The sequence below is a fragment of the Schistocerca cancellata genome, chromosome 1 (assembly GCF_023864275.1).
Source record: "Schistocerca cancellata isolate TAMUIC-IGC-003103 chromosome 1, iqSchCanc2.1, whole genome shotgun sequence".
Classification (NCBI taxonomy): Eukaryota; Metazoa; Arthropoda; class Insecta; order Orthoptera; family Acrididae; genus Schistocerca; species Schistocerca cancellata.
Window position 1 is genome coordinate 1,138,566,718 of NC_064626.1, and position 18,753 is coordinate 1,138,585,470.

Consider the following 18,753-nt stretch of genomic DNA (forward strand, 5'->3'; position numbering starts at 1 on the left):
ATTTATGAAATGTGAGGAATGTTGTGGATATTTCACTCTGGCTTTATCGATGGCGTGGAGCGATCGCAAATGACGATGTTACGTCAGATCAAATTTCTCGAGATTGGTGACAGATATAGACCTCCAACCAAGTCTGAAGAAAAATTCATAATAAATTTCATACACAGCGACATACTATGTAATAGGCACCAGACGCAAAATGATAGCGACCCTTGTTTTTCATAGCAAACTTTTTCGAATTTTGCAGTGTCTTACTTCCACGTAAATATCCCAATAACTAAGATCATTAACCGTGATGGGCATATCATGATGAACCTGACATATAAAGCTACAATTAAATCAAAAATGATTTTTTTTTATCGAATAGTTGACGTAAAATCGTTTGAGAAAGATTGCAGGGCGTGCGGGTCGATTCTGTCATCGTCGACCGGCCGAAAGGTGGCAAACGCTTATCATCCTTCCCTTCTAATTAAACGAATGAACTCGCCCAGCTCTTTGGACGAAATCTGCTCATTGCGCATCGGCCTCGTATCATGGCGTGACCTATACACTCGGGACGGTTTGTTGGACGAAGTGGTTTGGGAGGCGGAGGTCTTGGCTGTTCGGTGGACATACCCAACCAACTGCCCAACAAAGAAAATCTGTCGGCAGACAAGTGTACACACGGGCTACCTGTTGGTTGCTCGGCCGATAAATTCGTTCATATGGTTCAAATGGCTCTGACCACTATGGGACTTAACATTTGAGGTCATCAGTCCCCTAGAACTTAGAACTGCTTAAACCTAACTAACTTGAGGACATCGCACACACTCATGCCCGAGGCAGGATTCTAACCTGCGACCGTAGCGGTCGCGTGGTGATAAATTTGTGCGTTTGTAGGGCCCGTAACACTTTTCACTATTGCCCGTTTACAGTACGTTCTCGCAAACACAGCGCTTTGGGCGATGCCTGTATATCATATATTGCTTTGTTCCCTGCACTTTTTAATTCAGCAAAACGTACATTGTACATTTTTTCGTGCAAACTGGTGGCAAGTGTAGTTTATGAGAGGTTACTGCGAGTGTGCGACTTGAGTATAGACAACACACAATCGATTTGTGTGATCGTGGTCGTCTATTCTCTGATTTGGTCTTAGTTCACTTCGTGGTTCACTTTGCGTGTCTGTGTTGTGTTAGGAGCAAGGATATTTTTGATGATTCTTCCGGGTCTGAGGAGGAAAACAATGATGTGGATACTGACTACGAACCTTCAGATGGATTTTCCGAAAGTTTCAACAGGATTTTTGTTATTGAAAAATATCATTACGAAATAATATTCATATTACTATAAAAAATATTGCCTCAAAATTTTTTATACTCTTGTTTTAGCTGTTTACACTGTTGAGCCAAAATATTGTGACCACAGCCCACGAAGACTTTGGATACCGCCTAGCGACGTTGCAGGCACGTGACAGTATCAAAATCAGGCACGGATGAGTGATAACCCTGGCGAAGATGTGGGCTAAAAATGAAGAAATTTATTGAGATAAGCGACTTTGACAGAGGACAGATTATTATTACGCTGAGCCTGTGAACAAGTATCTCGGAAACGGTGAAGCTGGTCGAATGTTCATGTACTACTGTCCTTAGCATCTATGGAAAGAGATAGGACAGCAGAACTACCGGTAGGCGCTAAATGGTTGGACGCGCACGACTCCTCACAGAACGTGGGGTTCAGAGGCTTGTCTGCTCTGTAAAGTAGGATAGATGGTGACCTGTGGCACCTCTGCCAAAAGAGCACAATGCGATTGCACGGGACCTTCGGGATTCGACCGTCGATCAATGGAAACGTGGCGGCGTTTCCGGTGAATCATGCTGTCCCCACAATCGCCGTCATCGATGTGGACGGCGGCTCGACACGTGCAGCGTTCCATGGACGCAGGCTAGTGGGAGTGGGAGCAGTACTATGCCATGGAGGACGTTCTCCTGCGCTTGCATGGGACTTGTCTTAGTAATCTAAGACACGCTGACAGCTGCAAACCACCTGCATCCCTTCATGCTTGATGTCTTCCCCTTCTTTCAGCATATAATTGTCCTTGTCTCACAAGGGAACCTCCCCATCACACCCCCCTCAGATTTAGTTATAAGTTGGCACAGTGGATAGGCCTTGAAAAACTGAACACAGGTCAATCGAGAAAACAGGAAGAAGTTGTGTGGAACTATGAAAAAATAAGCTAAATATACAAACTGAGTAGTCCATGAGAAAGATAGGCAACATCTAGGAGAATGTGAGTTTCTGAGCGCCGTGGTCCCGTGGTTAGCGTGAGCACCTACGGACCGAGAGGTCCTTGGTTCAAGACTTCCTTGGAGTGAAAAGTTTAATTTTTTATTTTCAGACAATTGTCAAAGTTCAGGCACTCACACATAATCAACTTCGCTCTCCAAAATTCCAGGACATGTTCAGATTTGTTTGGACATATGCAGGATTTGACGGTCTACAGACGGAAAAATTTGAAAAAGTTAAAAACATATGTTTTGACGGAGCATAGGGGAAAACTGTGCGACTGTGAAACTGTTGCATTCATTTGTTGCAATTTATGTGACAAACTTATGTTTTCATCACTTTTTTGGGAGTGATTATCACATCCACAAGAAAACCTAAATCGGGCAAGGTAGAAGAATCTTTTTACCCATTCGCCAATTGTACAAGTTAGGTTGGTCGACAACATATTCCTGTCATGTGACACACATGCTGTCACCAGTGTCGTATAGAATATATCAGTCGTGTTTTCCTGTGGAGGAATCGTTTGACCTATGTCCTTGCAATCAAATGTTTTCGGTTCCCATTGGACAGGCACGTCCTTTCGTCTACTAATCGCACGGTTTTGCGGTGCGGTCGCAAAACACAGTCACTAAACTTATTACAGTGAACAGAGACGTCAATCAACGAACAGACAGATCATAACTTTGCGAAAATAAAGAATATAAACTTTTCGCTCGAGGGAAGACTTGAACCTAGGACCTCTCGTTCCGCAGCTGCTCATGCTAATCACGGGACCACGGCGCTCTCTTTGATGCTGCCTGTCTTGCACATGGACACCGCAGTTTGTATATTTTGCTTATTTTTTCATAATTCCACACAATTTCTCCCTGTTTTCTCGATTGATCTGTGTTCAGTTTTTCAAGGCCTAGCCACTGTGCCAACTTATAACTAAATGTGAGGGGGGTGCGATGGGGAGGTTCCCTTGTCAGAGCCAGAACCGTGCTACAGTGGTTTGAGGAGCATTGTAGTCAATTCACATTGATGTCTCGGCGACCAAATTCGCCTGATGTAAATCCTACGGAGCCCATGTGGGTCGCTGTCGGGCGCCATCACCGCGTACGCGAATCAGCGGCCCATTATATACGCGAATTACGTGACCTGTGCTTAGATACCTAATGTCACATACCACTACAAACCTACCAACAACCTATCGGATCCCTGATACGTAGAATCAGCGATGTATTTCGTTCGAACGAGCTATTAAGCAGGTGGTCATTATGTTGTGGCGCATCAGTGTATATGCCTGTTTATTTATTCATGGACTGATGGAAGTGTGAGTTCTAGTACTGGTGCTTGTCCTGATACATCACAAAACGTGATTACTGATCTGTGCAACTGGTCCTCAGTTGACAACCAGCCTGATATGCTAGTAATCCTTAGCAGTAGTGGTGTACCTTTGCATGTGGATGAAAACTGTACTGAATTTGAATGTGTCTCAGAATTTTTCTGTACTGAGATGATAAAACCAATAATAGTTGAAGCAAACAAGTGTGAATGACGAAAACTTCACGGAATTATTAAGAAGTTGTCTACGAAGAGAAATTCTATATGGCATCGATGGTCAATTGTAAAGATACATGAAATTTACTTGTTTTTCTCTATTATTTTGCATATAAGTGTAGTGAAGTTGCCAAAAGTAAGTGACTATTGATCAAAGGATGCATTTATGAATATTTGATGGGTAATCAGGCAGTGAGTACAGACGGATCCTCTTCAATTTTATGTTGTACGTGAATGACAGCAAGAAATTCATAAAAGGTGAGCCAGGACATTATCCGCTACACAAAATTAGACCTATCTTCAGTTCTTTTCTCACAGAATGTAAGAACAACATCGAAGCACAGATGCATCTTACAATTGATCAAGGATATGCCCCTTCGGAGGCAGAATAGGATTTAGAGTTTGTATGAAAAACAAACCAAATAAATACCGTATCGAACTTTGTTTGCTGTGTAGCTCACAACAGGTTATGCTTTGAATTGTGAAACTTACACAGGCAAAGCAAAGAATGTAGATAACTGTGTACTGAGTTGTGTGGAGATTATTTTGGAAAAAGCACACTGCATTTACATGGAGAGGCTCTACAGAGGCCCTACTATGTTGGACTGCCTATGGAGAATTAAATCTCTGGTGTAGGCATTGCAATGAAACACAGGAAAGGTCTGCTTGATGAAATGAATAATGTGAAGCTTAGGAAGGGAGGAATCATACGTTCGCTTGAGGTAAAATGGAAGTCAGTCAGAGATGTGTTGTCTTTCAACCAGACATCGAGGAAATTCAACTGTAACTAATACCAGAAGCAAAGGAGGGCAAGCAGGCAGACGTAAAGCAGATGTAACCGACTATAACGAGGGTGAAATTGGAATAGACAGGGTTGACCTGCTACCGAGCTGTAGCGCTATCTGTCAGAAAACACTGAAACGGTGGAAGGAGGCTCTCTTTCACTTTTTTCTTTTACCAGGAGTAAATAGCTGGGTTGCGTACCAACAAATAACAAAAAAGACAACATATCTGGTATGCTTCATCGAGGCTTTAGGTAAACAGCTAACTAGTCAGGGTGGTGTGGAGAGGCTTCACGATTGAAGTAGTGGTCCATCACCAAGGGCAGACACAGTGTTTTGCCGACACTTCACAGAAAATATCCCAGCTGCAGCGTGTAAACAAAACGCAGCGAGGTGTTGTTAAGTTTGTGCAGATAAAGGGGAAAAAGAAACTTGGAAAGGAGTAGGAAAAGGAACAGGATGATGGTGCAAGCAGTGTGTTGTGAGTCTCTCCATACAAGACTGTTTCAGGGAGTACCGTACTCAAGTGAATTATACAGGGCGAGTCAAAAGTTTTTGGACACCTTCATAAGTTGGAAGATTAAAGGTAAATAGAAATGTGATGATGGAAACATAGGTTTGATGTGGGGCAACAACTTTTGGAGTGAATGTTATTCAAGGCAGCCATCTTGAAATCCGCCATTTTGGATTCAAGTGTTTTTTTTTATTTTTTTTTATGGGAAAGGAGGTGTATACACATCAAATAACAATCGCTTGAGCTCTGGAATTTAGTGGTGTAATTTGTTTTTGTCTATCTTGTACAGTTTAGAGGTTATTAATGTTCAAAGTTGGGAAATTACCTTCATATCGACTGCTACAACACATGTTCTACGTGTTGTCCATCCCGTGCAATGCACAACTGTAGTCAGTATCAAGGTAACTTTGAACATTAATAACCTCTAAACTGTACAGGACAGACAAAAACAAATTACACTACTCAATTCCAGAGCTCAAGAGAGTGTTATTTGATGTGTCATACACCCCCCTTCCCATTAAAAAAAATGACTTGAATCCTAAATGGGGGATTTCAAGATGGCGGCCATGAATGACATTCACTCCAAAAGTTGCGGCCCCACGTCAAACCTATGTTCCCATCATCACATTTCAATTTTCCCATTAATCTTCCAACTTATGAAGGTGTCCAAGGACCTTTGACTCGCCCTGTACTTTTTCAAACACAGCACTCCCGTAGTGAATTTATTAGGCATGTATTTTTTCCAATAAAATATGTTCTTTTGGACATTCTTCTTTCTCCCAGGCATTAAAAAGAATGAGTTACCCGCCAGGTTAGCCGAGAGCACTAATGCGCTTCTTCCCGGACTCAGGTAGGTGCTCCGGCCCCAGATCGGTCCGCCCGGCGGATTGACGGCGAGGGCCGGTGTGCCGGCCAGCCCGGATGTGGCTTTTAGGCGGTTTTCCACATCCCCCTAGGTGAATACCGGACTGGTCCCCACGTCCCGCCTCAGTTACACGATTCGCAGGCGTTTGAAACACGCTCGCACAAATTGACGATTTACGCTAGATGCAGACAACTGGGGTACACTGATTCCGTTCCAGGACTTCGTGACTTCTTTAGGAATTTGGTCGAACAGTGTCAGTCGGCAGGGACAAAAGCCGCGTGTGTCGGCAGGTGGCCCCGTGTACACGACGGCGAGCCGCATGGCGGTGCGGCGGTCGGCGGAGCGGCTGGCCGACGGCTCGGTGGTGGCGACGGAGGAGCGCACGACGGCGGGCGCCGCGGCGCGCGTCTCGCCGCCCCCGGCCGGCTCGTGCCCCGCCGTGACGCCGCCGCGCAGCACCGGCGCCGCCGTCGGCACCGCGACGCGCCGCGTCACGTGGACGCCGCCGCCCGCCACCTCCACGCCGTGCGAGTGCGCGCCCGCCTCCCGCCGCCTCGCGCTGCCCTACTCGCCGCCCTCGCCCGTCGGCGCCGGCTCGCCCTGCCGCCGCATCAGGTACCTCACTTTTCGTCAGACTGGGGTTCGAAACCGGGTCTCCTGCTGACCGGGCAGGTACGCTGATTAGACACAGTCGTTACCAAAACCACACCGACTACCTTAGCACGCAGCCCGTCAGTCCCAAATTCGCAACGTATACTGTAATCTCCTCCTTCCTCATTGGCCTACTGGATTGCGATATAAATGCCGTGCACGCATAATATGGCTAATGAAATTTTACGGTGAGTAAGGCTGTCGTTACTGATAGAAAAGGGTTCTGACCACTATGGGACTTAACATCTGTGGTCATCAGTCCCCTAGAACTTAGAACTACTTAAACCTAACTAACCTAAGGACATCACACACATCCATGCCCGAGGCAGGATTCGAACCTGTAACCGGAGCGGTCACGCGGTTCCAGACCGAAGCGCCTAGAACCGCACGGCCACAACGGCCGGCTACTGATAGAAAGCCGGCCGGGGTGGCCGAGCCGTTCTAGGCGCTACAGTCTGGAACTGCGCGATCGCTACGGTCGCAAGTTCGAGTCTTGCCTCGGGCATGCATGTGGCGTGCACATGGTGTTTTTTTAGGCTAGGCAGTAGTGATGTATGGAACCTTATACAAAACGTTATCTTGTTCTGTATTGCTTGTTGTATTAGTACTGGTCATCAGTAAGGCCATTTAGTGAAAAACCGGGTGTTTGAATGCCAATGTCAGTTGTTTGTGTAAATTCACCGAGAGATGTTGCAGGTGTGTCAATGGCGGACCTGTAGAATGGTGCTGACGACAGCTGCGAGAACGAATGACTTTCATTATAATCCACAGTCGGTGAACTAGAATCGCATTCATGCTGTTGGTTGAACACTTCAATCTATGTGACGATCCGCAAAACTCCAATCTCGCTCTGCGTAAGGGGATCTGGCCAAAATTGTTTCACTATGCAACCATGGTTTTGAAGATCAGGTGGGTTTCTTAGGTTAGAAAATTCCCTCCTTAGGCCCGACAAGACGCCTCCTGAGACGCGGCAAGGTAGGAGTAGGCAAAATGCAACAGGGAATAACAATATTAATGTGCTAATAGTAAACTGCAGAAGCGTCTATAGAAAGGTCCCAGAACTGCTCTCATTAATAAACGGTCACAATGCCCATATAGTACTAGGTACAGAAAGTTAGCTGAAACCAGACGTAAACAGTAATGAAATCCTAAACTCAGATTGGAATGTATACCGCAGAGACAGGCTGGACACTGAAGGGGGAGGCGTGTTTATAGCGATAAGAAGTGCAATAGTATCGAAGGAAATTGACGGAGATCCGCAATGTGAAATAATTTGGGTGAAGGTCACGGTTAAAGCAGGCTCAGACATAGTAATTGGATGTCTCTATAGGCGCCCTCGCTCAGCAGCTGTTGTGGCTGAGCGCCTGAAGGAAAATTTGGAAAATATTTCGAGTAGATTTCCCCACCATGTTATAGTTCTGGGTGGAGATTTTAGTTTGCCGGATATAGACTGGGAGACTCAAACGTTCATAACGGGTGGCAGGGACAAAGAATCCAGTGAAATTTTTTTAAGTGCTTTATCTGAAAACTACCTTGAGCAGTTAAACAGAGAACCGACTCGTGGCGATAACATTCTGGTGACAAACAGACCCCAACTATCTGAAACAGTTAACGCAGAACAGGGAATCAGCGATCATAAAGCGGTTACTGCATCGACGATTTCAGCCGTAAATAGAAATATTAAAAAAGGTAGGAAGATTTTTCTGTTTAGCAGAAGTGACAAAAAGCAGACTACAGAGTACCTGACGGCTCAACACAAAAGTTTTGTCTCAAGTACAGATAGTGTTGAGGATCAGTGGACAAAGTTCAAAACCATCGTACAATATGCGTTAGATGAGTATGTGCCAAGCAAGATCGTAAGAGGTGGAAAAGAGCCACCGTGGTACAACAACCGAGTTAGAAAACAGCTGCGGAAGCAAAGGGAACTTCACAGCAAACATAAACATAGCCAAAGCCTTGCAGACAATCAAAAATTACGCGAAGCGAAATGTAGTGTGAGGAGGGCTATGCGAGAGGCGTTCAATGAATTCGAAAGTAAAGTTCTATGTACTGACTTGGCAGAAAATCCTAAGAAGTTTTGGTCTTACGTCGAAGCGGTAGGTGGATCAAAACAAAATGTCCAAACACTCTATGACCAAAATGGTACTGAAACAGAGGATGACAGACTAAAGGCCGAAATACTAAATGTCTTTTTCCAAAGCTGTTTCACAGAGGAAGACTGCACTGTAGTTCCTTCTCTAGATTGTCGCACAGATGACAAAATGGTAGATATCGAAATAGACGACAGAGGGATAGAGAAACAATTAAAATCGCTCAAAAGAGGAAAGGCCGCTCGACTTGATGGGATACCAGTTCGATTTTACACAGAGTACGCGAAGGAACTTGCCACCCTTCTTGCAGCGGTGTACCGTAGATCTCTAGAAGAGCGTAGCGTTCCAAAGGATTGGAAAAGGGCACAGGTCATCCCCGTTTTCAAGAAGGGACGTCGAACAGATGTGCAGAACTATAGACCTATATCTCTAACGTCGATCAGTTGTAGAATTTTGGAACACGTATTATGTTCGAGTATAATGACTTTTCTGGAGACTAGAAATCTACTCTGTAGGAATCAGCATGGGTTTCGAAAAAGACGGTCACGAGAAACCCAGCTCGGGCTATTCGTCCACGAGACTCAGAGGGCCATAGACACGGGTTCACAGGTAGATGCCGTGTTTCTTGACTTCCGCAAGGCGTTCGATACAGTTCCCCACAGTCGTTTAATGAACAAAGTAAGAGCATATGGACTATCAGACTAATTGTGTGATTGGATTGAGGAGATCCTAGATAATAGAACGCAGCACGTCATTCTCAATGGAGAGAAGTCTTCCGAAGTAAGAGTGATTTCAGTTGAGCCGCAGGAGAGTGTCGTAGGACCGTTGCTATTCACAATATACAAAAATGACCTTGTGGATGACATCGCAAGTTCACTGAGGCTTTTTGCGGATGATTATCTGGGAGTATGCATTAGGAGTGATTTAAAATGGAATGATCATATAAAGTTGATCGTCGGTAAAGCACATGCCAGGCTGTGATTCATTGGAAGAATCCTAAGAAAATGCAGACCGAAAACAAAGGAAGTAGGTTACAATACGCTTGTTCGCCCACTGCTTGAATACTGATCAGCAGTGTGGGATCCGTACTAGATAGGGTTGATAGAAGAGATACAGAAGATCCAACGGAGAGCAGCGCGCTTCGTTACAGGATCATTTAGTAATCGCGAAAGCGTTACGAAGATGATATATAAACTCCAGTGGAAGACTCTGCAGGAGAGACGCTCAGTAGCTCGGTACGGGGTTTTGTTGAAGTTTCGAGAACATACCTTCACCGAGGAGTCAAGCAGTATATTGCTCCCTCCTACGTATATCTCGCGAAGAGACCATGAGGAGAAAATCAGAGAGATCAGAACCTACACAGAGGCAATCCGACAATCCTTCTTTCCACGAACAATACGAGACTGGAATAGAAGGGAGAACAGATAGAGGTACTCAAGGTACCCTCCGCCACACACCGTCAGGTGGCTTGCGGAGTATGGAGTAGAGTACTCTACAGTAGAGTACTCTTACTTAGCTTGCATTTATCGCGAATCTCTTGCCCAACGTAAAGTCCCGAGCGACAGGAGAAAAGCGCAGGTGACGCCTGTATATAAGAAGGGTAGAAGGACGGATCCTCAAAATTACAGACCAATATCCTTAACATCGGTCTGTTGCAGGATTCTCGAACATATTCTCAGTTCGAATATAATGAATTTCCTTGAGACAGAGAAGTTGCTATCCATGCATCAGCACGGCTTTAGAAAGCATCGCTCCTGCGAAACGCAACTCGCCATTTTTTCACATGATATCTTGCGAACCATGGATGAAGGGTATCAGACGGATGCCATATTCCTTGACTTCCGGAAAGCGTTTGACTCGGTGCCCCACTGGAGACTCCTAACTAAGGTACGAGCATATGGGATTGCTTCCCAAGTATGTGAGTGGCTCGAAGACTTCCTAAGTAATAGAACTCAGTACATTGTCCTCGATGATGAGTGTTCATCGGAAGTGAGGGTATCATCTGGAGTGCCCGAGGGAAGTGTGGTAGGTCCTCTGTTGTTTTCTATCTACATTAATGATCTTATGGATAGGGTGGATAGCAATGTGCGGCTGTTTGCTGATGATGCTGTGGTGTACGGGAAGGTGTCGCCGTTGAGTGACTGTAGGAGGATACAAGATGACTTGGTCAGGATTTGTGATTGGTCTAAAGAATGGCAGCTAACTCTAAATATAGATAAATGTAAATTAATGCAGATGAATAGGAAAAAGAATCCTGTAATGTTTGAATACTCAACTAGCAGTGTAGCGCTTGACACAGTCACGTCGATTAAATATTTGGGCGTAACATCGCAGAGCGATATGGAGTGGGACAAGCATGTAATGGCAGTTGTGGGGAAGGCGGATAGTCGTCTTCGGTTCATTGGTAGAATTTTGGGAAGATGTGGTTCATCTGTGAAGGAGACCACTTATAAAACACTAATACGACCTATTCTTGAGTACTGCTCGAGCGTTTGGGATCCCTATCAGGTCGGATTGAGGGAGGACATAGAAGCAATTCAGAGGCGGGCTGCTAGATTTGTTACTGGTGGATTTGATCATCACGCGAGTGTTACGGAAATGCTTGAGGAACTCGGGTGGCAGTCTCTGGAGGAAAGGAGGCGTTCTTTTCGTGAATCACTACTGATGAAATTTTTGAGAACCATCATTTGAGGCTGACTGCAGTACAATTTTACTGCCGCCAACTTATTTCGCGGAAAGACCACAAAGATAAGATAAGAGAGATTAGGGCTCGTACAGAGGCATATGGGCAGTTATTTTTCCCTCGTTCTGTTTGGGAGTGGAACAGGGAAATTCAAATTTTTGCGGTAAATTTAAATTTTCACAGTAAATTGAAATGTCAATTACATTGCAAAGGATATAATAATTTAATAATAATAATAATAATAATAATAATAATAATAATAATAACAGAAATTGATAGGAACTTCAAATTTTAGTGGGAAATTCAAGCCCTGCACATGTGTGTGCTTGCAATATTACCATCAGGGGGCGCCCTGGGAAAAGCTCAGTCGCTCATTGGACTCAGTGGTGTGCATAATCCGTTCAATTGATCAGAAGCTGGTGTCTGACAGAGAGGACTTTAATAACTGTATTACCTGTAAGCATTCAGCCGAGGACTGCATTCGTGGTTTCCTACATGAGGATTGGAAAGAAATGGTAATGGAGGAGTGGAAGAAGAAGAATACTTTTTGGCAAATAATGGTGATATAGTGAGATGGTTTGGAGATGCGTTTCGCCACTGATACAGACGGTTGCTTGTGCTGGAAGTGCCTATTTTTTTAAAATGACTACTCATTCTGTCTCAGAGGCGATTGCCACTGACCAGACTGAGTGATACCTGCCAACCCTGCATCTGTTCATATGATTGTGACATCAGGGATATAAGGCGTGCGTGGCAGCTCACCAAGCTCAGTCGGTGGAAGGATTGTGAAGCATCAACAGCAGCAGCAGCAACCAAGATCGTCCAGCATCCCCCAGCAGAATGAGAAGAAGCAGAAGAGTAATTACCTCCTGCTTAATAATAATAATATTAGAGTACATGTCTGTCACATCTACATCTGTTGCTGCCATTATTATTATCACATGTAATGCATCCTCTCCTTCTTTGTGCAGCAGCAGCATAACAACCCAGCCTGTCAGGACCTGCAGCAGTGGTGGTGACTTCTGGCGTGTTGGGCCCCACCCAGTGTAGTGGAACTGGTCACCATGTTGGAACAGGACAAGGAGCTGATATTACCTGTGCCACTCATCAATTTGTGTGTCAAAGATACACAATGGCAACAGCAGACTGTGGATATACTATCCATGACTCATAGAAGTGCACTGGGCATGGCAAAGACCAATATTGGACTACAACATACGCACCATCCATTGAACTGGGAAAAATTCTGGTGATACTACAAGGACTGAGGGTGTATGTAGTGGATGAGAAGATACCAATTGCTCCCAGTGCGCTAGTACTATTCGTTTCTGCATATAATTTAACTGCTAGTGGATCAAAGCATCTGAATATAGGCATGGAAGCAGACCGTGAGTGGCGTGTGGTGATGGAGATCGAGAGTGTGATGAAGGACGTTAAAGTGCCGTGTACTCAGTCATAATGTGAGGGGGTATGTTTTGGAGTGTCATAAATCAGTGCTCAGATGACTGCAGAGTATAACCCATCTCTTTCTGTCCCAGACATTTACTATAGTCGTGTGACACTATTTGTCACATCAGTGTACGATGATGCCGCATTCATGGTGAAGTATGGGAACTTACTGATTTATTTACAGCAGTGTACTGTTACAAACTTATCTGAACTAAGGATGGATCTATGTCTTGAGTCAGAGAGACTGGACTGCTGGCTACCATCTACTGAAGCTTCATACAATGATGTTGTGAATTATCTTTGTGTGCATAGTATACAAGTGAACGATTTAGACCAGTGTTTCGGATCATGTATCAGTGCAGTGCCAAAGGCAGCTTCTATTGCTCCAATAGACGTGGAGTCCAGTTCAAATATCTGAGTTTTATGATTCTCCTATCAGATTGGGGAAATATGAACAGAATATTGAGGAAAATGTGAAAAGAATTTAGTGCTTACAAGGAACAGTTATTCAGGAAATACTGTACTTCTGTGTAAAATGAACCAGTGGATTTTGCTAATATACTGCAATATATGTAATGCTTTTGCTGAACTGTAAGTAAATAAATAATAAATTACTTTAACTCTTTCGTTTTTCTTGCTTCATAGCCCTCTCATTATAATGTGCAGATGTGTAGCCATTGAAGCTCTTCCGGTAAGTTACTAGTTACCGATTCCACTACAGTGGCTACACATATTATCATTATAAGTGTTTTTTTCTGTGAAAGCCCACTGCATACCAATACCCAATTTAGTGGGTATCATGGCAGGTGGTGAAGCATCCTCATCACAAGAACTTTGTTGTAAGCGACTGGGCTTGTGATGGCATAGAACACCAGAAGAAGAAGAGGAAGAATGGAATACTCCTTTCTGATAATAATTAAGTGATAACTGTGGGTGCATCAAACAGTCGGAAGACAAATGTTCCATTTTCACTGCTAACACATCTGGATGAAGTCCGCTTAGAGAATGTGTGTATATTTTCAAAAACACTGTCTCAGTCCAGATACCAACTATTACAGGAGATATTGCAAGGTGTAGATGATGTGACATCACAACATTCAGTGAAAGCAGTGATATCCCTCTACTGGAAAAAGTAATACCAAACACTGCATTTATATTTGATGATATTGGTGTGGAAAACTGGGATCAAATTCGAAGGTATTTCTGTTTTGGACACCAGATTGGTGTTGATATATTTTATTTGAGTCTGACATATTCCAGAATCCCAAAACAGTGGCTGTGCAAACCTCATTATAGCCTTCAAACACTGAATTTAAAGCACATTTACTACGTGCATGTAGGAAGTGATATGTCATTCAATTAATTTGTAAAGATATGTGGAGATTGCTAGAATGACACACAGCATGGGTTTCTCATTGTCGATAAAACAAGAAAACTGAATGATGGCAGATACAAACGAAACTGCCAGGAGCTTCTGTGTATATTGATATGCAAAGAGCTGAGTACATCAATATACATTACACCATGGACAAATTCCTATGCATGTTGTGGACTGAATAAGCTGGGATGGGTGTACATAGACAGAATATTTGCTTGTACATGGATGAAAAAATTCAAATTCTTGAACATAAAGTGTGTGCAAGGAGCTAGAGATGTATTATATATTTCTTCTGAGATCGATCAACACATTAAATGGGGGAGTTAATACTTACTGAGAAGAAAGTAAACAAGTTAACTGTAAATGCTGATATTACTGAAAAAGAGATGCTGAAGAATAAGTATAAGGTGTACCTTTTACAGAACTCTGTTAAGTGTATAATGCGATGTCGCCCAAGTATAAAGTCATCCAAGCACGGAAGGCTGTTCAAGAGAAATTATGGCTGCTAAGGTCAGTATATTTGGAGTGGGAACAAACACTAAAATTTTAAGTTGTTTTCATTACTGAACCTCTCAGGCAACTCTGGACAAGATTACGCAATAACACTGATGGCACTGCCAATTTCATTAACTGTCACAGTGATGCTAGGATAGATAAAATATTCAGTATCAACATGGGAACACCATACATGCTAGGCACGCAGCCTATAAGTTTAACCAAGAACACAGTACAGATTGGTGATAGTTCTTCAGCTGATGATCTGGGTATGTATCATGAAATACTGTGTTTGACTGATGTACATAAGAAAATAAATGGAGTGCCAAAAGGTCATAGCAGTGTCAAATACAAATCCATTATAAGACTTATAATAGATGGTGAAAACAGTATTGATGATAGCGTAAAAGACTGAACAATCAACCCTATAGCACACACATTATGAAAACCGCAAAAAGCTAAGAGATCAGCTATCACTGCTGATGGCATCAGCTTCCACTGGTAATGCAACTCATTAGAATAAGGTTCTTTCTATAATTTCTGAGCTTAGAGGGAGAGGAGTGTGGAAACAGTAGTTTGAGAACTACACAAACCAGTACGAAAAACATATACTCATAGACATGTCATAATAAAAGGTTTGGATGACATGGCAGGCTGATCTTGTATATTATAGTGCAATATTCATGTGTAAATAAAGGTTTCAAAAATATTTTAATCGTTGTTGATACATATTATAAATTTGCCTCTCCATTACCTATAAAAACAAAAACAGGGAGAGATATTGCACAGATGTTTGACCAATTGATCCAGATGGGGACAAACCAATCTCTAGACAATCTTCAAACAGATCATGTTGGAGAGTCTTACAATAGATATTTCAAGACTGTGATGGAGCAGTGTGAAATATACCACTACGTAGCATTCACCCATCTAAAGAGAAAGTATCGTTGGATGTTTGAATAGAACAGTGAAACGTCAAATGTGGATGCATTTTAATCTTTGTGGTTCATACAAACAGAGTGATATCCTCTCAGAAATACTTGAGCAATATAACAAAACTAAACATCACGTGATAAAAATGAGAGCTGTTGATGTTCATGATTCTGGACTGCTACATTCAGGACACAATTATATTAAAATGATGGATCCGTGGAAACAGGAATTTAATGTGGGCAGCTTAGTACATATTTCAAAGTATAAGGCTGTCTTTGAGAAATCATACCTGGCCAAATCCGTCAAACTGTGAAAGTTACCATTTCCAATGTGCAAGGAACGAATCCTAGAACTTATAACTTAAAGGACAGCAAAGGAGAAGAAATTGCTTGAAGTTTTTACACAGTAGAGTTACAGAAAAGCTGAGAACTGGATGTGCTTTTCATAGAGAGGGTCAGAAGACATTTAGGGAATAGAGTGCTAGTTAAATGGGTTGGTTTTCCTGCAACACAAACAGTTGGATCGACGTTGATGATTTGCTATATAATGGAGTGTAAAGATCATAATCACCACAGTCGCATTACATGCATGGCAGGAGACACATTAGAAGAGGTGGTGGTATTCTTGACAAACTACTGGTTGAATGACACATTCTCAGATATAACTACCATGGACCTGGAACAAAGCTTAAAAAACGGTTTGCACAACAAAGTGTGTATGGAACACAACACCACATATGCAGCAAATAAAGATAACCCAGGACGTCACACTGCAGATCGAAATTTTAGCTGATAAAGCTAAGGCAATATGTGCAGGAGAGGATATTGGTATAAGTCAATGCATTACAGCATTTGTAGTTGAGAAAATCATGCATGGTAAAATTAAGCTGGGTTTGGGGGCTAATTTCAGCCAAGATTTGAAAGCTGCACATCATTATAGTAGAAGAAGAAGACGATGAAGAAAAACAAGGAGGTTGTTTAAAAAACTGTATTCTGGCAGTGATGTATGCAACTAAAAGCACTCTCAACTAGAAAGGAGTGAGGAGATTGATTAAAGCACCTAGGATTGCACTGATACCCAAGACATCCTGTACACAGGCCACATTAAGTGCTCAATGTTGTTCATGTGAATGATAGACCACTCACGTTGTCAGGTAGCCATTGCGAGTTCATAGGGTTTTTTTATGGTACTCAGTGGGCTGCGGGGAATCCCACAGGCCAATAGGCTGCCCACAGCTGTGCAGGCCTCGCAAGATTGCGTCTGCTAGCATGCAGGCCTCAGTTGACTCAGTAGCCACTGGATGTCTCAGGCACGCATTCTAAGGTGGGCCACCGTGGTGAGGGACGACCATGTGGAGTGCTAGTGGCACACGCATTCCCTGCACAGCACTGAAACGTCTTCAGGCACGCATTCTAAGGTGGGCCACCGTGGTGAGGGACGACCATGTGGAGTGCTAGTGGCACACGCACTCCCTGCACAGCACTGCAACGTCTTTAAGCTGCTGGCTATGGCGGCAAGTGCATGGGATGGCTGTGCACTCTGCTCCACTTTCTCCCATGGAAGGTGCAGTTATTATTATCATGTGTAATCTTTAGAATTCCTTTCTGGTATGTGGGAGTGTGTAAGGAATGTTTTGTATGATTGATAGTTGTTTTTTGCAACATGTGTATTACTGTGTATTGTATCTGTAGCTGTGCATATAGACATACGATTTTTTAAAATGTGTTATCTCGGTGATGCATGGAGAGCTGCATCAAACCAGTCTCAGGACTGAAGACCACAACAACAACAACAACAACTTGGTGGTGATCTGTGCAGGTTATTTACGTAGTTAGGCATGTAGTTGTTCAACCTCCAGCAGAGTAATACTTGAAACTTCCAAAAATTGTGAAATAAAGGGAGTACCCCACATCCTTTAACTTCAATACCATATCTAAATTGAATTTTTATAAACAGAGAATTTATTATTATTATATCCCCTGGAGTGTAATTGACATTTGAATTTACAGTGAAATTTCAATTTATTGCGAAAATTTGAATTTCCCTCCAAAATTTTAATTTCTGACCAATAGGGGGAGAGTAGTGGATCGTGGGTGGAGGAGAGGGTGAGGGGTGGGAGGGGACGGGTTTTTCCACTGTTCAATCGTCCAATGTTTACGCTCATTACACCAACCGAGGCGTCGCTTGGAATTTACAATCCAAGTTTTCTAACCTCCCGCCTAAGTGTCATAGTACTTGCAGAGGATCCTGATGCAGTTTGGAATTCCTGTGTGATGGTCTGGATGGATGTTTGCCTATTACACATTATGACCCTCTTCAACAGTCGGCGGTCTCTGTCAGTCAGCAGACGATGTCGGTCTGTACGCTTTTGTGCTGTACGTGTCCCTTCACTGCCACATTCGAAACAGTGGATCTAGGGATGTTTAGGAGTGCTGGAATCTCGCTTACAGACGTATGACACAAATGAGACCCAATCACCTGACCACTTTCGAAATCCGTGAATTCCGCGTAGTGCCCCATTCTGCTCTCTCACGATTTCTAATGCCTACTGAGGTCGCTGATGTGGATTACCTGGCAGTAGGTGGCAGCAAAATGCACCTAATATGAAAAACGTATGTTTTTCGGGGTGTATGGATACTTTTAATCGCATAGTGTATGTGAATTAGTATTCCTACTCATACCTTTAGAAATACAGAGTCTTCTAAGGAACAGAAACAGTTATCAAGGAGATACTTTTTCAGTTTATTTTCAGTTTTAACTTTGCTGTCCTTCAGACATTTTATATCTGTCGGAGGTGATCAAAAAATTTTAGTGGCAGCATTGTGTTCCCAATTTTTGCTAAAGACAACCTTAACGGGTTGCAGTTAATGTCTTTTTTTAAATTCTGGTATTGTAATGAAATAGGGCAGTCAAATGAAAACGAAACAGTTGGAAAAAACTAACTAAATTCTTTATCGTTTCAAAACTAATGACCATAACTGTTAATACATATATCCCACTATGAGACAAGACAATCGATGCATTCACGGAAAAATGTTTGCGATTGCCTACGGAAGATGATTTGCCCAGGCGTGCACCTACTCGTCTGAAGCAAATCACGGCAACGAATGTC

General features: G+C 43.1%; 1 protein-coding gene across 1 annotated transcript in view; it reads left to right on the forward strand.

Annotated features, from left to right (window-relative positions):
* Positions 1-18,753, forward strand: part of LOC126134931 (LIM domain-binding protein 3-like) — a 196,265-nt gene that overhangs the window by 107,554 nt on the left and 69,958 nt on the right. Inside the window, exon 7 of the mRNA XM_049915196.1 lies at positions 6,253-6,577. Within this exon, the coding sequence (XP_049771153.1) occupies positions 6,253-6,577 (325 nt within the window). The remainder of the gene's footprint in view (positions 1-6,252; positions 6,578-18,753) is intronic.